The sequence below is a fragment of the Gavia stellata genome, chromosome 10, assembly GCF_030936135.1.
Source record: "Gavia stellata isolate bGavSte3 chromosome 10, bGavSte3.hap2, whole genome shotgun sequence".
Lineage (NCBI taxonomy): Eukaryota > Metazoa > Chordata > Aves > Gaviiformes > Gaviidae > Gavia > Gavia stellata.
In genome coordinates this window covers 16,633,044-16,650,315 of record NC_082603.1, presented here as the reverse complement: position 1 = coordinate 16,650,315, position 17,272 = coordinate 16,633,044, and the positions used below count along the sequence as shown (strand labels likewise).

The 17,272-nt window shown below is 37.8% G+C and overlaps 1 protein-coding gene across 1 annotated transcript; it reads left to right on the top strand.

Moving 5' to 3' along the window:
- The first annotated feature begins 9,958 nt into the window (after window positions 1-9,958).
- LOC104251893 (holocytochrome c-type synthase) lies at window positions 9,959-16,900 on the top strand. The gene is made up of 7 exons (XM_059821824.1): window positions 9,959-10,006; window positions 10,285-10,434; window positions 11,179-11,327; window positions 11,924-12,072; window positions 13,220-13,339; window positions 14,155-14,241; window positions 14,495-16,900. The coding sequence occupies exons 2-7, from the start codon at window positions 10,320-10,322 to the stop codon at window positions 14,691-14,693; spliced, it is 819 nt and encodes a 272-aa protein (XP_059677807.1). The 5' UTR covers window positions 9,959-10,006; window positions 10,285-10,319; the 3' UTR covers window positions 14,694-16,900.
- The last annotated feature ends 372 nt before the right edge of the window (window positions 16,901-17,272 follow it).

The window sequence follows — 17,272 nt, the reverse complement described above, 5'->3', positions numbered from 1 at the left end:
CTTGCTTGTTGTCCACCAGTGTGTTCGAAGTGTTTCACTCAGGTTTCTCAGATTAATGTGTTTTATAAATCCAGTGAATACTGACATCTCTCTTTTTTTAGAAAACAAAAAACCTCCCCAAACTCCTGATATGGTGCAATTTTCCTGGCTCGTTTCTATGTTTTCTTCTAGGAATAACAATCAAGATTTCATTCTTGACAACTTTTTAATTTTTGCAAGAAAAGCTAAAGATTTAGCTTTGATTCTGTGAAGTCTTTTACTGCTTTTTGTTCTGCCTTATATGAATGCAAACCATTTTGGGAAATTTATGAAATAATTTTATCTAAAATGCTGTATTATAAGACTACAGAATATCTTAAAAATTGTTGAAATTATCTGATTTTGATGGAAAGGATTCACTTTTGCTGTGTTAGATTACATACAATATTACATCTTCTAAATTGCCTGTGGAATTTTTTTCGTAAGTTAGTATGGTAAGTGATATGTGGAAACAGCATAATTCTTACTGGAGTACTTTTTCCTTTGCTGCTACTGCCTTTGAGAAGTGCTGCAACTCTCCTCAGACTACTTTTAACCATTGGCTATTTGGATGCAAAGTTTAATTGTAAAGAGATAAATTTCTTCTCTATATATGATGTGTAACTTACAGTAATATTTTTTTTCTTTTATCACAGAAATGACCCATTTGATATGAAGTATTGAGGTTTTTTGTCACATTTTCCTTGTTAATCACATCAGAAATCTGAGGTGTTGACTAAAAGCATTCTTGAATTAACTGTGCCAAACTTCTGTAAAGCTGTATGGTAATTCTGTAGAATGACAGTTCACTTCTGTAGGCACAACTTTTTATTTTTTCAAACGACGTATTTGTCAATAGGTAGTCTGTTCCTTCTTCTACAAACTTAAAAGGTTTGGAGGGCATCAGAGAGGAATCTTACCATCTAGGAATACTCCAGAATCTAATTTAGAATACAATTTGAGGAAATTCTGGGTTTTGGTTTATTTTTAAATGATTTTGAGAGCTGTATTTGTGTGTAGTTTGGTTTTGCTTACTTTAAACTATACCTGAATTGGGACTGATTAACTTCTGGTTTTTTTCCTTGGTATGTTTTCTTGTTTTGTGGTTTGTTTTTTTTTTTTTTTTTTAAATGTTATTTGTTATACCTTCTGGTAAGGTGTGCTGAAAGTATCCATTTTCACTCAGTACTTTCATGCACATCCCAATTATTGTAGCAGAGTGTTTAAGCAATTTATTTTTAAACAAAAAAGATAAAATATTTACCCTGTGTAGGATAATTAGTTTTCCTCTTGTCCTGTTCCGTTTAACAAAGCTGGGTGACATGAACTCTCCCCTCTGTAGTCGGAGGTGTGAGTGCCCCAATACTGTGCTCTCGGATGAGGCACGTAGCGTTCCCGTCTTCCAGGAGTCAGATGTCTGTAAGACCCCAGGAGGGCTGCGTAGGCTGAAATGCCTTATAACCAAGGCGGCTGCGATGAGTTTAGTTCCCCAGTTAAAATGATGTCAGGGAGTATTGTTTGGACTAGCGTAATACACACTTTTATAAGCCTAGTTCCACTGTTCAACTGTTTCCCAATCCTGCCTTGTTAAGGGAGGTATCAAGGATTGTGAATACTTCTATTTTTTTTATTCTATGCTTTTTAATACTTCACAAGCCTGCAGACAAAAGATCTGTTTATGGCTTGGGAAAGTGAGCAATTAATCTGTTTAGCTGTATGATTTGAGTGAGCGCAGTAATTTATTTGGGTATCAGTAAATCCATAGTCTTTGAGAGTTGATCCTGTGACCTGCTTTGATGAAATAAACAGATGCCCTTTTATACTAATTTGCAGAACCTGGTATCTTTTAAAATAGTGATTTCAGTGTATCTAATGCAAAATCTAGGCTACGTACAAAGGCTCTATGTTTCTATCACCTTTCTATCACCTTTAGGATATAAAGGTGCACATGAAATACTTTTTTCTTGTGCTTTTTAAGTCACTAGATCAGAGAATCATTTTGTAATAGCTTGTTCCTTTCTAAAAAAAAATTAAATTTAGTAAATTCAAACATTTTGGAGAATGTGTTTGAAAGTAGAAGTCTGCTTTTGTTATTCGGGAAGTACGATTAAAAAAATGGTTAAAGAAGGTGATTTGGAGCAACTCTTAAGGTGGTAACTCCTGAAAACTTTCTGAAATACATCCCTTCTTATCATTAATCTCTAATATTTCAGTATTTTAAATTTTTTGTTTTCAGTGGAGAACTTTCATTAAAATGGTCCATTTCCTTCACTTCTAGATAGACTTGTGTCTGATGGGGGGAAAAAAAGTAAGTCAAGCTATAATAAAGTTATGTTAAAACTAGATTGAAAAGACCCAACAAACCCAGCCCAAAACCTTGCATAATACACTTTGGGCAACAATCCAGAATGGAAGGGCAGTGGGGTAATTATTTTAAAACATGTGATATTTTGGATTGCTGTACAAAATCAGTGTAATTAAAACAATATTTTGCAATGCATTAGGTTTAAATTTTCTAATGTTTTTTAATGTATTACAGTTATGTCCTGATGCATCTACTATATGTCAGAAGACAACTTTCTAATGAAAAAAATTATTAACACTTATGTATTCAGCAAGGACTGTAGTAAACAGACTGCAAAGTTGTGATGTACTGAATACATTAGTATAGGGCACTTTTTACCTGACATTAACAGCTTATAATACAGCAAATTAGATAGCTGCAGCACCCATTTTTCAATTGCACTTTATTAATTTAAAAACTGTCGTGAAATACTGATGAAATTTAATGTTGCAGGCTTGTGTCTTTGCTTTTTTATGCAAAAAAGTAAATGCATGATAAGTAGCATCATAATAAATGCTACCTTTAGAATGTAATATTATCTTAATAGTGGCTTAAAACTTCTATTTTTAACAGATACATTGTCGATTGTAAAAGCAGACTCTTGGTATGTCACGAGGTGTCTCGGCCGTGGAGATATCAAATGGAAGGAGTTAATCTTGTAAAAAAATGCTCAGCTATCTTGTTTCTCTTTTCTTTTACATTCTTCAGTACCAGGTGACATAAAATTAGCACGATGATCATGGGAGAGTCTATTTGTATTGGTAAAGCTGTATGTAGGAATGCAAGTTTCCCTTTTTTATGGCTTTACTTTTTCATCAAAAGATGAGTAAATACCACTTTCAGAACTACTAGAGGGGAATAGTAGGTCAAGTTTTGCTTTTATAATGGATTTGTGGATACAGTACTTGCAGAGAGGAAGCGTACTTCAAATACTTATTTTTTCAGTGAGTGTTCCAGTGGATTTCAATGAAGTTGAGGGACTTACACTACAGAGATGCATTATGGGTTATGTGTCCATTCTTCAGTGCTAAGAATTACACCTCTGAAGGCTACTCCACCTCTATAAATACATGCTATCTTGAGTGAGCTCAATAATTTAATAACTTAATTGCTTAAAAAATAGAATCTATTGAATAATGAAAAATGTCCTATACGCAGGAAAATGAGGGGACCTGACTTTATTATAAATTCTTAACAATTTTGTCTTAAAATTTATTAAAAATTAAATTAATTACAGTGTCTGTAAGATAATTACTTCCATCTTTACTTAGAAAATTATGGGAGAAGATTACTCATACTGCAGAACTAACGTTAACCTAAGAGTAAAAGCTTACACAAGTGAGCAAAGGCATTCAAGCAGGTGTAAAGAGTAGAGGTGGAGGAGTCTTTGAGAACACAAGTCTAGAGGTCCAGATGTCTTCCTACTGCTGTGGTTGGGAGAACAGCAGACTGATAACGTAGCAGAAAGGTTTAGGTATTTCTCTATCTCTGTTCACAGTGGAAAATGAAATTTTATTTTTTAAAATTTTCAAGCTGTATAAAATAGGTTATCTGTTGATTGCTGTATGGAGAGGACTTTTTCTTATGGACTTGTATGTGTTTAAGTATATGTACATACAAGCTTTCCATAAAAGATCATTTAATAGAGAAGTTTGTAAAATTGTTTTGTGATGCTTCTGCTGAGCCATTCAGAGGAAAATAAAGGGCTGCTTGACAGTTACGCCAGCTTAGGATCTGGTGCCGTGTTGGCTGCTGGTGAAAACCATCAATAAAGCTGACAGAAAGGGACTAGAATTTTCAGATTAAAAAATGCAAGTGTAGAAGACTTTGAAAAGTATGGGCAGCCCTCGTTCATATTTTTAATAGCCTACTGTACAACATCATTATCTGGCTACAAGGAACTTCACAAGGAAGGATTTGTTCCTGGTGGAGTTTCTCTATCTATGGAATAGATTTGATAGCTGGAAAAAAGAACAGTATTTCATTGCTGAGACCCTGACAGCAGCCAAATGGAAATAGTGATCAATATTTATGAACTTTAACATTCATCCAAAGCCGGGTAAAATCTCTTTATTGGACAGGTGAAGGTCTTAGGATTTTCTGAAAGCAACTTAAAAGTTCTTTTTATGGTAGAGAAGATGAAAGATGTGCTGTTTGGGATGTTTAGAGATCTGGGATTAAGCATCAAATCATACTTATCCATTACAAACCTCTACTAGCTACCTCCTTTGACATTCTTGCTCTATTTATAACCACCAAGCACTTTATAGCTCAGTAAAGAATGGAAGGTAGCTATGAAGAATAAATTGTATTGTTTGGTATAAAAAATATTTTGGCAAAATTTCTTCTGAGATCAGTTTCATTCTGTGATGTCCTGCACTAAGAGGGCATCTGATTATAACGATGTATATAAGTTTTTAATCTACTTGTAATGTAAAGGAAATGTCTTTAACAGAGTGAATTATGAAGAGTTCAGCATGGCTTGGTATCAACCATATAATGATTCAGCGTGCTATTTATAACTTCCTACTTAGTGAAATTGAAAATATAAAAGCAAATAAAATATTCTGTAGCATATCTTTATTTTTAATCTATGCGTGGGATGGCAAACATCGTACTTGTCTTGTGGACAGGACATACTTTTATGAGCCTATAAATATTTAAATATATGAGAATTTGCACCCAAGTGGAACATGTTGCATGTAAATTGTCTTCTAAGTTTTTAAATTTGGTATTTTTAAAAATTTGCTAGGTTTGACAACATTTAAATATTAATACTACATAATAAATGTACTACAGAACATAACATTTTGAATGCAATGTGGGATATATTAGTTTTGTTTATTGTAACACAATTCCAGTTTCACAAAAGAAATCCATCATATGATGATAGGGGGAAAGGAGGAAAAGGGCTAATCATGAGCACGGCTATATAATTTGCACATTTAATATGCACACATTCAAATATTCTGGATTTGTTTCTAGCATGCATCTACCAAACAGTGTTTTCTTTAATATTGGCAGATACCTATATATGTAGAATAATTTAACACGTAAGCACAGCTAAGCTGATATAAAACCAAATTACAAAAACTGTTGGGAACAAATGAGTTACAAGTTAGGCATAAGTAATGGAGCCTGTAATTCAAAAATGTTTCTATGATCTTCTGTCTAAGAAGAAATTTGATGAATATATGTAACTTATGTGCAAAGCAAGGATGAAAACTGTAAATTCTGCTAGACTGATTTCTGGTATATCTTGACAATCTTGTTTGCAGTAAATACTAATACTGTCACAAAATGTCAGGATCACATGATAAAATTCAAATAGTAATGTGGCCTGATTGTAGTAGCAATCCTTATGGCACAAGAACTTAAAAATGCAATATAACAATTCGGCAGATTGGTGATAAAAGTAATCAGTTGTAGTAAGGCGAATGATTAAGTATTATGGGTTTAAATTTACTTTTTATTGTAAAAAAAATCTTCTGAATTATTTGCATTTCAGTGATCTTGTAAAGCATTTCTATATTTTGTTTGAACAGTTTAGGAGCTTGCATAAAATGATATTGGCTGATTATTTTTTTCACTTTGATATATGCAATAATGTCAATAAGCAATAAATTGCATGTTGTATGCAAGGTATCGGTACTTCATAATAAAGGAAAGGAACACAGTTTCTTATTTTGTGAATTTTTCTTTCTTAATATGGTAATAGCTTACGTACCTATAATGAATGCATCATGAAAGAACAATTTTCTTTGGGTTCAGTTCAGAAACAACTGGCTTATATGGTATCTTGAAATTTCGTGCTGTATCTTTTTTTATTTTTAAAAAAGTGGAGAGAAAGTATGAGGTCTGAGCCACACAGTTGTTCAGCTGGCTGGACTTTGAAGGCTGAAATTCTATGTAGGACATCACTGGGACCAGGAATGTAACTTAAACTATAAATTTTGTTGTGTATTGAGGAAAAACTTGTATCGGGTAGTAGAATTACATTGCACTGTATTGTAATACCACATGTTTCAGAACATAAGCGGGACAGTTGTCTGAAGGCTGTAGGGATAAAGAGTTACTGTTGTCAGCGTATTATAAATGTGATGCACTAAACGCTCCCTTACTGAATATTAAGACGGGCAATTAAGTTCCTTAATACGGCAGTTCCTGGATTCTATATGTGCAGTGCCTGTATGCCTAGGAAGCATGAATTGTGTGGTAAAACACGGAGGTTTCTCTGAGCATCCTCAGAGGAAGTTGTTGCTGTTTTATATCTTAACCATTGGCTTCCAAGCACAGGAATTGCTAGTGTTCCTTTGAGTTTTCTTTTGTATTATGCAATGGTTAAATTACTAGAAGAAAACACAAAGCATTCCAGTAGTTTTTACTTTTTTCCTCTCATCTTTTAAGGTGTATTTAGTTCCATTTGTAAACGATATTCTTAGGGTACTTATTTTACACTGTTAGTGTAGAAAACTACTCATTAACTAGTCGGTCTGTTTGCAAGTGACTGGGAATGTCTGGAAACGTTATATGGGGTCAGACACTATATAGGTCAGATTTCCAACCGCTTGAGGAAGGACAATGGGGGCTTGGTGGGAGGCTTTCGTATTGGCACTGGGCAGGTTTTAACACTGAATGGTGGAAAGGAAGGACTAAGCATGGCAGGGAACAAGGGATGCCTTTCAGTGAGCCATTCCTAACCTGACAAAGTCAACAAATCTTGCTTAAAGTGAGAGAAACATACCTCTCCCTAAGATGTAGGATATAGAAACTATTTTGTATATCTACTTCTTTGTCATGTTCTGGTGCAAAGTTGCTCTTCATTTTCTCCCAAATGCAATTTTTTTTAATTACTCTCTGTGTTCTTGCTGAAAACTATGTTTTCTGTACTTGTATTGGTGTGGTAATTCTGCATTAGGTTTTTTGGTTTTTTTTAATTTTTTATTTAATCTTCACAATGGATTTCTGTCATTTTTTAGATGGTGGGCTACTGTTGTGAGTATTTTCTTATTTTGCTCTGTTTTTCTGGAGTTCACAGTGTAATATACCTAAGGGTAGATTGTGTGCTTCGTTGAGATTGTGAGCTTGGTGTTCTTCGTAATGCTTTACATTGAGGGAAAAGTATTTGCCACTTGGCTTATTTTATAAAGGGTGGAAACTATTATCTATACAATGACTAATAAGTAGTGCAATTGTTGCTTCTGGTGGAGTGTGATGGTGGAAAGCAGGGAGACAGCATACTGACATCACCAACATAATGTACTTTGAGAGGAGGGTGTAGAACCAGTTCCCCATTTGAGAACATCAGAGAGAATGTGTTTTACCTTAGTGTCATTCTGCCACTGACTTGAAATATTTGGAAGCGGAGATGTCAGTTGGTCTACAGGAGGGTCTTAAGTTGTCAAGTGCAGCAAGTGAAAACTAAAATGATTGTATCTTGTTTAGTGCTGCTTACACAGCTATTGCTGTGAATGCAGTCTTAGAGATTTCAGCAAAGCCAAATATGCCTAAAACTTGGGCAATGATGGAGGCAATCATAATGTTTTCTAAGGCATATAATAGAGACACAATTACTGACTGACATGGTGCCAGGTTCTCAGTATGCTGTGCTAATAATTCCTGCATGCAGAAAGGGTAGGAAACAATTTCCTCTTACAAAATAAAGACTATAAAAGGGCAAAAATGAATGAAAGGATGGATATTTGATATTGCCTTATTATTGCGGTTTTATTTCGTGTTCACACTGAATGGAACTGTCCTCGTTAATAAGAAAGATCCTATTCTGAAAGACGAAACATGTTCTTAAAAGCACTCTTGAGAGGAATGTATAAAAGAAGTTTTTTAATTCAGGTAGTTATATAATTTGAAATACTGCTTGTTAGAACTGCTTCAGTGTAGTTTAGAATTTGTCTTTATTAATCTTTCCAGTCTTTCTCAAAAGAAATGGGAGGGAATCACTAAGGTCTTTCTTTACACCAAAATACATACAGAGGCTGCAAGAGACCCCTTTTCCAGATTTGAATTTGGATTTTCTTCATCCCAAGTTAATGTAATAACTTCAAGCTTAAATTGCTTCCTACTTTATTTTTAATTGCTCCAATGTAATAGGATGTTTTTTTAAAAAAAAAAAAGTTTTTTGATCAGTTCTAATTGTTACATGTTTATAATGAATGTTTGTCTCGTGTCTCCCCACACTGGCTTTTGCAGCTTATTGAGAGTCCATGTTGTGGGATGAACATTGAAATAGCTCTGCAGGGGTTTGTACTCACTGTTACAGCTGTTCCTGCATAGCTAGATCTTACGGTCCTTAGTCAAAAAGGGATGGGATGAATGTAGTCTTCCTTGCTCTGATGCAAAATGAGCTCCATTTTCTGAATCCTCAAAGCGCAGTGTTATGCACCGTGTTTCACACGCATAGGTAAACTGCACCTTCTGGCATTGAAATAAGGCAATGTTCTTTGTAAATCTTGAAGAGCTGCGATACTTTCCTTGACTAGTTTATGTTTAAAAACATCTTAAGGAACCTTATTATCTCTGCAAGATTAATACTAGAAAGGATACACCTTTACAATATTGATTCATGCTGCCTAGTAGATTACTTTTTCTGTACTTCAGAAAAATTATTTGCAGTTGTAAGGGATAGTGGTTTCACAAACGAAACCACATGACCTACGATCACACGTAGCTCACGCAAACACAACTGTACGGGGACTAAACGTGAGGCTCAGTACATAAAATTCACTGTTGGCAAATTTTGAAATAACTTTCGTACTCTGACGTGTGCCACCAATAAAACCCAGCAGCCCTCGCGCCCTCTGTCCACTCCCAGTTTTGGGATTCGGGACTGTACCCCCCCGCCGCAGCCCGGCAGTGCCGTGCCCGGGGCAGGGGCCGCCAGGCGGGCCCAGCCGCGCTCCTTCGCCGCCGGGCCGGTGAGCGCGGCCGCCTGCAGGCGGCACCGCGCCCCGCCGCGCTGCTCGGCAGGGAGCAGCCCCCGGTGCGGCCGCCTGGCGGCGCAGCGCAGCGCAGCGCAGCGCCTGCCTGGGGCCTTCGGCCTGCCTTCCCCGCACTACAGCAGCGCCGTCGTCCCCTCCGCCGCGGCCACCCGCCCAGAGCCCGCGGCCGGGCCCGGCGGGGCGGTGCCGCTGGAGGCTGGGCTGCCGCAGCCCTGTCCCCGCCCCTCCCGGCGGCGGTGGGCGGTGCTCCGGCGGCGGGCGCAGGCGCGGAGCGGGCCAGCGGCGCCGCGTTCTCGCGAGGCGGGGCGCGTGGCGTCGTGCTGCGCTCGGGGCCGGCGGCGGAGGCGCGAGCCGGGCTGAGGTGAGGAGGCGGCGGCTCTTGGGGACGCGCCGCGCGGCGGCGGCGGTGGGAGGCGGGTGATGAGGGAAGGCGTACGCCGCTGGGCCGGGCCGGGCCCCCTCGGGCCGCGCCGGCTCGGCTGGGCGCAGTGGGCGGGCCTGACCTTGCCTGCGGCCGCCCTCGGTCACGGTGTGTGTAACGGTGCGGCGGCCTCGCGCGCGGCGTTACGTGAGGCGCTTCCTGCCCGCGGAGGGGCTGTCCCTGCCCTGTGCGGGGCTGACGGGGCTGCGGCGGGTTTCGGGGTGCGGGCGGAGCCCCCCCCGGCCGCTCGGCCTCGCTCCGCCGCCGGTGGGTGTGAGTGAGGAGATGGGCTGAGCGGCGGCTGGGCGGGGGGAGGCGGCTGTGGGTGTTACCTGCAGGGAGACCCCGCACCTCTTGTCCCACGCGGGCTCGTTCGCTCTCGGTCCTGGTAGACGCTTGGGCTGTAGATTTTTATTTAGGCTGGATGTTTATTACTTAAACCGGTGTTTTATTTAATTTTTTAATTTGTTATATAGGAACATATCAGTACATGTATTCACCAATGTAATTCTGTATTACGGATGTTTGCTTTTTTTTTCCTTTAGAAACTTGATCTAAAAAGACCCGGTGTGCGGAAGCCATGGGTTTGTCTGCGTCCTCCCCGGCTGCTGCAGGTCAGTTGCCAAATGCATCCAAGCAACATCAGACGGCGTCTCCACCTTCAGAATGTCCTATGCATCAGGAAAAAATGAGTGGTAATTATTCTTGAAACTTAACTTTTTACATGGAAAACAGATTGAAAAATATTTGGGAAAAAAAAAGAAAAATGATTCTATGAATAAAAACTTGAGTTTTGCCTTTAGCAAAAACAGCTGTCAAGTAACTTTTCATGAAAAGGAGTCAGACGTTCACTGGAACAGCATGCAAGCTGCTTTGTCTGTAGAGACAGTAGATGCTTGCTGTAGAACCTGTGGGTCACTCCTGATTGTCGCGTTTCACAGGTGTCCTGCAGATCTGTTCTCATCAGGTGGTACACCCACAAAGAGTCAGGGAGGTGCAGGGGCCACTACAAAGATGGTAAGTGGGAGCAGGTGGTTGTTGCTAGAGAACATGCATCTGCAAAAGGGCAGCAGACGGATGGGATGAGGTGAATGCCTGGAGGAGGAGGACATCAGTTCTTCCGTTGACACAATCAACACATGTTGGATTAACATTGCTGTGGAAATGTTCACTACAAACAGCTCAGTATAGGGGCCAGCATGGGGTGGGGAATGAGCATTCAAGGACTACGTAAGAATTTTAGATCTTACTGTGGTGCTGGGTCCTAAAATAGGCAGGAAAGAGAATAGTTAAAACTGTTGCAAAGCTCAGAAGAAAAATTGAAATACCAGTTTGTATTTACATGAACTGTTCATTCAATGAACTGTTTCCCGTTTCATGCCGTGTCATAGGGTCATCATTTTGTAGCAAAATACATACTATTTTTTCCTGTATTTCAGGTTGTCCAGTGCACATGAAGACTCCTGATCATAGAACCGAGAACACAGACGATGTTCCTGCACATCAGGAAAGAGCGTATGAATTTGTAGCATGTCCGGTGAAGTCTGGTGCATCTCAAGTGAAAGACGACATAGATCCTAGCAATATGGTAACTTTTGCTTAACCAGATGTTCTCTTCAGTCTTGTTTCTCCTGAAATACCATCCCCAAAATGTAAATAGTGATACTGTCTAAGGTGGAAACTCTGGCAATTAACGTTATTTTTTAATTTTTAACACTGCTTTTTCTCATTTTATATGCAAGTACTTGTATAAAACCGTGTTACATCTTATTTAACATTCTCATCTTCAAATTTACACAAGGTGTTTTTTCAGTTTGTAAATATCTTTTGCTGTCTATTTCTATTTGTTAGTTACACGCATGGTTTTTATGCTACATTACTAGTTTCTGAGTTCTGTGTAATGGTGGTATGGGACCTGATTCAGATCCCTCCAAGATTTCCTCTGATTTACAAAAAGCACTGCTGTTTTGAAAGTTGAAGTTTAAGCAAAAGGGATGTTAGTCTTCAGATGACAAAGTTGTGCAAAGAGCTTTACTGCGAAAGAGAGAGATAATTTTAGTGGACTTACATAAAGGCTGAACTTGATCTTTGTAGCAGCTGGTTAATTATGCTTTGTTTTTTCTCAAACTGTAACATAAAAATAATTCCTACTCTAGTTTGTTGTTGATTCTCCTTGTTTTCTAGATGCCTCCTCCTAATCAGCAGCCATCCCCAGATCAACCATTTCCATTGTCAACTGTTAGAGAAGAATCTTCCATTCCTAGAGCACATTCTGACAAGAAATGGGTCTACCCTTCAGAGCAGATGTTCTGGAATGCTATGCTAAGAAAAGGGTAAATACACTGTGAATTATCAGACAGAGTCTGTGAGTCTGAAATTCATGAAGTAGTATCATCAGTTACTATTCATTGATATTATTTAAGAGTTTGTGGACTCTAAGCAGTAAATAATTAACTAGCTCTTTTAAAAATTACTATTTTTATAAACAGCTTTATTTTAAAGGGTGAGCTGGTCTCAAAGGCCATGTCTTCTCTAGTGATCAGCAAGATGGTAGGGAATGTCAGGCAACTGCCACTAGCTCAGAAAATTTTCTTAAAAGTCAGTGCATACGCATAGACAAACTTTGCATGATTGCTGGCTTTCGAACTCCATCGGCTTCATGCTAATCCTATAAACTGATAGTGAATGTTCTATATTTGTGAGAACATCTAACTCGACTTTGCAAAATTGCTAAAAATGTGAAAATTGACAAGTAGATGTTTTCAGTCTTTACAAAAATTCAGTGTAGGCAAGATCTAACTGCATGATAAATGTCTCCTGTGGCCTAAAAAACCTTCTGTGCTGCTGTTCCCTCGTTCTTTTGTAATTATTTTTTTGTCATTCTCAAAGATCAACTTGAAAGGCGGTTACTATTAAAACAACAGTAATTCTTTGTTCTACATGTCAATATTGTTCTTAAGATAATATGTCATAAGCAGTCTGTATTGAACACACAGATTTTGACCCTGTAAACACTTAAATGTGTTCAATGTTATGCCTGTTGAAAAGGAAGCACGCATGTAGTCCTAGTGCAGGGTCAGAGAGATGAAAGGCATTTCTGAGTGTATGCAAAATGTATTGAATACAGGACTTCTGTGCATTAGGAATGCAAGTGGGATTTTTCTCTAAGCATTTTTACGAATACCATGGATGTGCTGATGTTTGCACACTCTGATAGCTTTCTGATCCAGTTAAGCTGTTAATTCAGCTAACTAGAACTTGCGGATCTCTATGGTGATAACTGATAACTACACTTTTACACAGAAAATGAAGTGGTTCTCAAGATGCTTAAGCAGATGAGCCAGAAGTTTCCATACTTGCTCTGTGTCTTTGCATAAAATCTTAAATCTCTTGATTCAAAAGCCTGTCAGGTAAACTGAGGAAGGTGGAGTAGTTACACTGTAATGCTTATCAACTGTTTTCAAATTCTTATTTTTTTAGGTGGAGGTGGAAAGATGATGACATAACAGGTGAAGACATGACCAACATCATTAAGATTCACAACCAAAATAATGAGCAAGCTTGGAAGGAGATTTTGAAGTGGGAAGCTCTTCATGCTGTGTATGTACATACAAAATGAAAAGCAAATCCTTTGGTTTAGCTCTTGCTTTTGTAATTCTTTGAAAGTAGAATGTCATTTTAGTTTTTGCAGAAATACTGTGATGCTGATATGTCCCAAAAGTTACAGTCTCGTAGGAGCCTGCATTTTGATTAATATGGAGGAAGATTATCCAGAAGAGCTTAACTAGAACTGAATAATTACTGTGTTGATAAAACTGGTGAGCGTTTTGGTGGTGTGTGTATAATGTGGATTTGGAGAAATTAACTTCCTTTTATATCTACTGGGAATTATTTAATTGAAATCTTTATGTTACGAAAAAAATAAGAGATGTAAACTTAGATTAAAAGGGACTGGTGTAAAACAAACTCTGTCACTTTTTAGGTCAGTGTAGTCCCTGTTCCTAGAAGAGACAGACTAGTTAAGCATTCTGTATGAAGAAATTGTTCTCTGAAATTCTGTGACCTTTGTTACATAGTAGTTTGGATTACGATTTTCTGTTCTCTAATCCATTAAATCTGTGGATTAGATTTGCTGACAACTGGTCTGTTGATAAATTAGAACAATGGTGTGGAGCATATCAAAGGTACTTTATCATACCAGCAGTAAGTGCTGCCAGAAACTGGGGGAGTTTTCGAACTTTTTAAAAAAAAAAAAAATGCTGATTTAGATCACTTGTAATTAATTTTTTGCTGTTGCTCTTTCTCCTGTTCGGTTTTTCTGTTACTAAAACTAATTACCATAGTGGTTTAAACACTTAAAATAAGACTGTTTTTTAAAAGGTAAGAACTATTTTCTTTTTTACTTGTGTGCACAGGGAATGTCCATGTGGACCATCACTGATGCGGTTTGGAGGCAAAGCAAAGGAGTATTCACCAAGAGCCAGAATGCGTTCATGGATGGGGTACGTGGGCAGGAAAGAAGGTCTTCCAGTGAGGTGGGAGGGTAGGGAGCTGTGTCTGAAAACATGGTGTAGAATTAATTCGAAGATGTTTCAGAGCTGGAATTGCAAGTTATAATTACGAGAAGATAGAAGTACTAGTGGAGATGTTATGCCAGTATCTGGATAAATAAGTCTTAAATAGGACTTCCACTCCCTCTTGCAGGTTCATAATACCCATTAAAATATCTACATGGTCTATTACCTGTCTTTCCAGATACGAACTTCCCTTCGACAGACATGATTGGATTGTTGACCGTTGTGGAAAAGAAGTGCGATACGTTATTGATTACTATGATGGTGGAGCAGTAGATAAGAACTACCAGTTCACTATCCTGGATGTTCGCCCTGCGTTTGACTCTCTCTCAGCTGTGTGGGACAGAATGAAGGTAGCTTGGTGGCGGTGGACTTCATAACTACTCCTGTGGTGTGTAGTCGAAAAGTAAACCACTTTCCTCCTGGACTAAGGATAAGTGAACACTAGGACTTGAAATAGAAGTTCACTGCAACTGTCATTATTTTCATCACCACTGTTCTTTGGGGGTGGGAAAGGAGGATGGGGAAATCTGTTGTTAAGTACACCGATACTTTATGGTGTTTTGAATGAAAATAAAGTTATAGTAGCAAAAACATGTATCTTAATTTTCTTAAGAGCTGGGAAATCTCTCATTATTTTTCATAGATTTTGCATAAGCTTGCATTCTTTTCATTTCATGACTCCAGAGCTGCACCAAATACATTAGGTTTCTGATTCTGACTGGAGTTTTGAGTATTACTTAATTAGTGAAAACTGGAAATTTCATGAACAGTTTCACATAGTTACAGTATTTGAATACTTAGATGATGAATAAAGGGTAAAAGATCTGGACTGTTTCCGATTGCATGTTTTATTAACTGTATAAAACTATATTTGTTTTCACATGGACACTTTACCTGTTCAAATACATGCTTCCTCAGAAAACTTTAGTCAAGTTTATTCTGTTACAGGAAGTATAGTGTAGTATGAATATCTTTAAAGATATGTTAAGTTGCAAATAAGGAGAATATACTCATGCCTTAATCTGCAATTTATCTTTGAACAGAGGAACATCTGTTAGAAGCAGGAAATTAGTGTCAGTTACTTTTAAAACAACATTTCTAAAAGATAAAATTGGTATTTAATGGCTATTTATTTGAGTATTTAAAAGGTTTGTTTTCTGGTTTAAGAAAACTATTGTTTTAGTATTTTCATGTCTTTAATGTGTCTCATGTAATGCATGCAGGACAGAATTAAGCCTTAAACTGTCATGCAGTGCAACTGTATTTTGCATCTTAGCTTCATCAACTGTAGTATAGGCTGTTCTTTTATATAATACAGAATCGCACAAGGGTGTGTGACTACACAGTCATACACGTTTCTGCATAGTGATTGTAGTGAGGCATATTACAGATGTGTATATAACTTGGCTAAAAGGGTATTAAAAGTGCCAAGAAATAAGGTTGATTTGAGCATTTTCTAAGTGATGCATGTTAATGCTGTGTGGCTTAAAGATTTGATTAATGTTTGTGCTTAATAAGGGAAATGAACTTTTTTTTGAAGTCTTCCACTGTAATAGCTTTAAATTTGCATGGTTTGGTAAATTTCAGGTGCCACATACCCCTAAATGTAAATTATTCCTCCCTTTCAGCATATATTACTCTTGAGAATGAGTTCTCCATGCAAAACGCTTGGGAATGGAAGGAATAAGAGAGTATCACATTGTAGCTTCTCAAATGGGAAAAGCTTCCTTCCTGAAACTTCACAACCTTAAGTGGGAACCAGCTAAACATACATTTTCTGAAAGTGTTTATTTTTAACTGACGTTGGAAGCTTTGTTCTTTTTTTTTCTTTTTTCCCCTGAGGGGAAAACCTCTCAACGTTTCAGTCAAGTCACTTCCCATGTAGGAAAAAATTATTCAGGGAAGCTTCCATACTTTGAGGTACTAATGGAGATGAATGGTTCCCACTTCAGAGGCAACAGTCTGGCATGGTAGGAATAAATACTGCCCGGAATCCTAAGAGAAAACCATGCTCTTACCCCTATCCACTTTCCTCATTAATTTTTCACCTTTTTAGTGATTCATATATTTAGAAATGAAAAACAGTTTGGGGCAAGAAAAAATAAATCTCCATCTGAGTATGCAATGTATATATGAGATATGAGAAGTTTGTGAGCTTGTATGAAGCGTATCTGAAAATGAAAGAGCTGCTTCTCACTTCCAACAGTAAAGTCTGAGGCTTACTGCTTTTTGGGGTGGTTTTTTTGGTTGATTGGTTTATGTATACACTTGGTAACTTGATATACGCAGAATTCTGTATTTCTCACAACTAAATATGGAAAAGATACACCAATGTAGGGAGTGCTTCAGAAGCTTCAAAAGAACAAGTTTGCTTTGTTGATTTGAGAAGTGTGATGTTGAGTGCATTACGGAAATTGTAATTGCTGCTAGATTGGTGAAAGGTGTTGCACGTCCCTTCATGCATTACTGTCTTCTGTTCCATCTCACATAGATACAAAATTGTTCTTTTCTGTGCTACTGTGAATGAAATGTACTACTTTGTCATCAAACAAAAAGGAGAATCAAATAAATATACTTTTCTTAACTTTGGTGTTCAGTGATCATATATTTAGCTGTAAGAATTATTAAGATGAGCTTTTGCATGTGTCATATGAGATTATAGTCTGTTGCAACTAATCACATTGAATATGTACTGCTTATTTATTTAGGTGAATACAGAACCAAAACCCAAGGACTATATTCATCCTGAGTCTGGCTAACTTCTGAAGAGAGAAATGCAAGGGTTTTGGTTGTTTTTTTTTTTAAATAATCCTTGAAGTGTAAATGAAAATAATTCATTTCTACAAGCAGTAAGACTTAAGGAAGTAAACATGGAATTTTCTCTTTAAGGTTTGGGTTACTTTATGCATGATGTTGGCAGTTCACTGTTTCTCAGAAGATGGGTGTCAGTGATGAG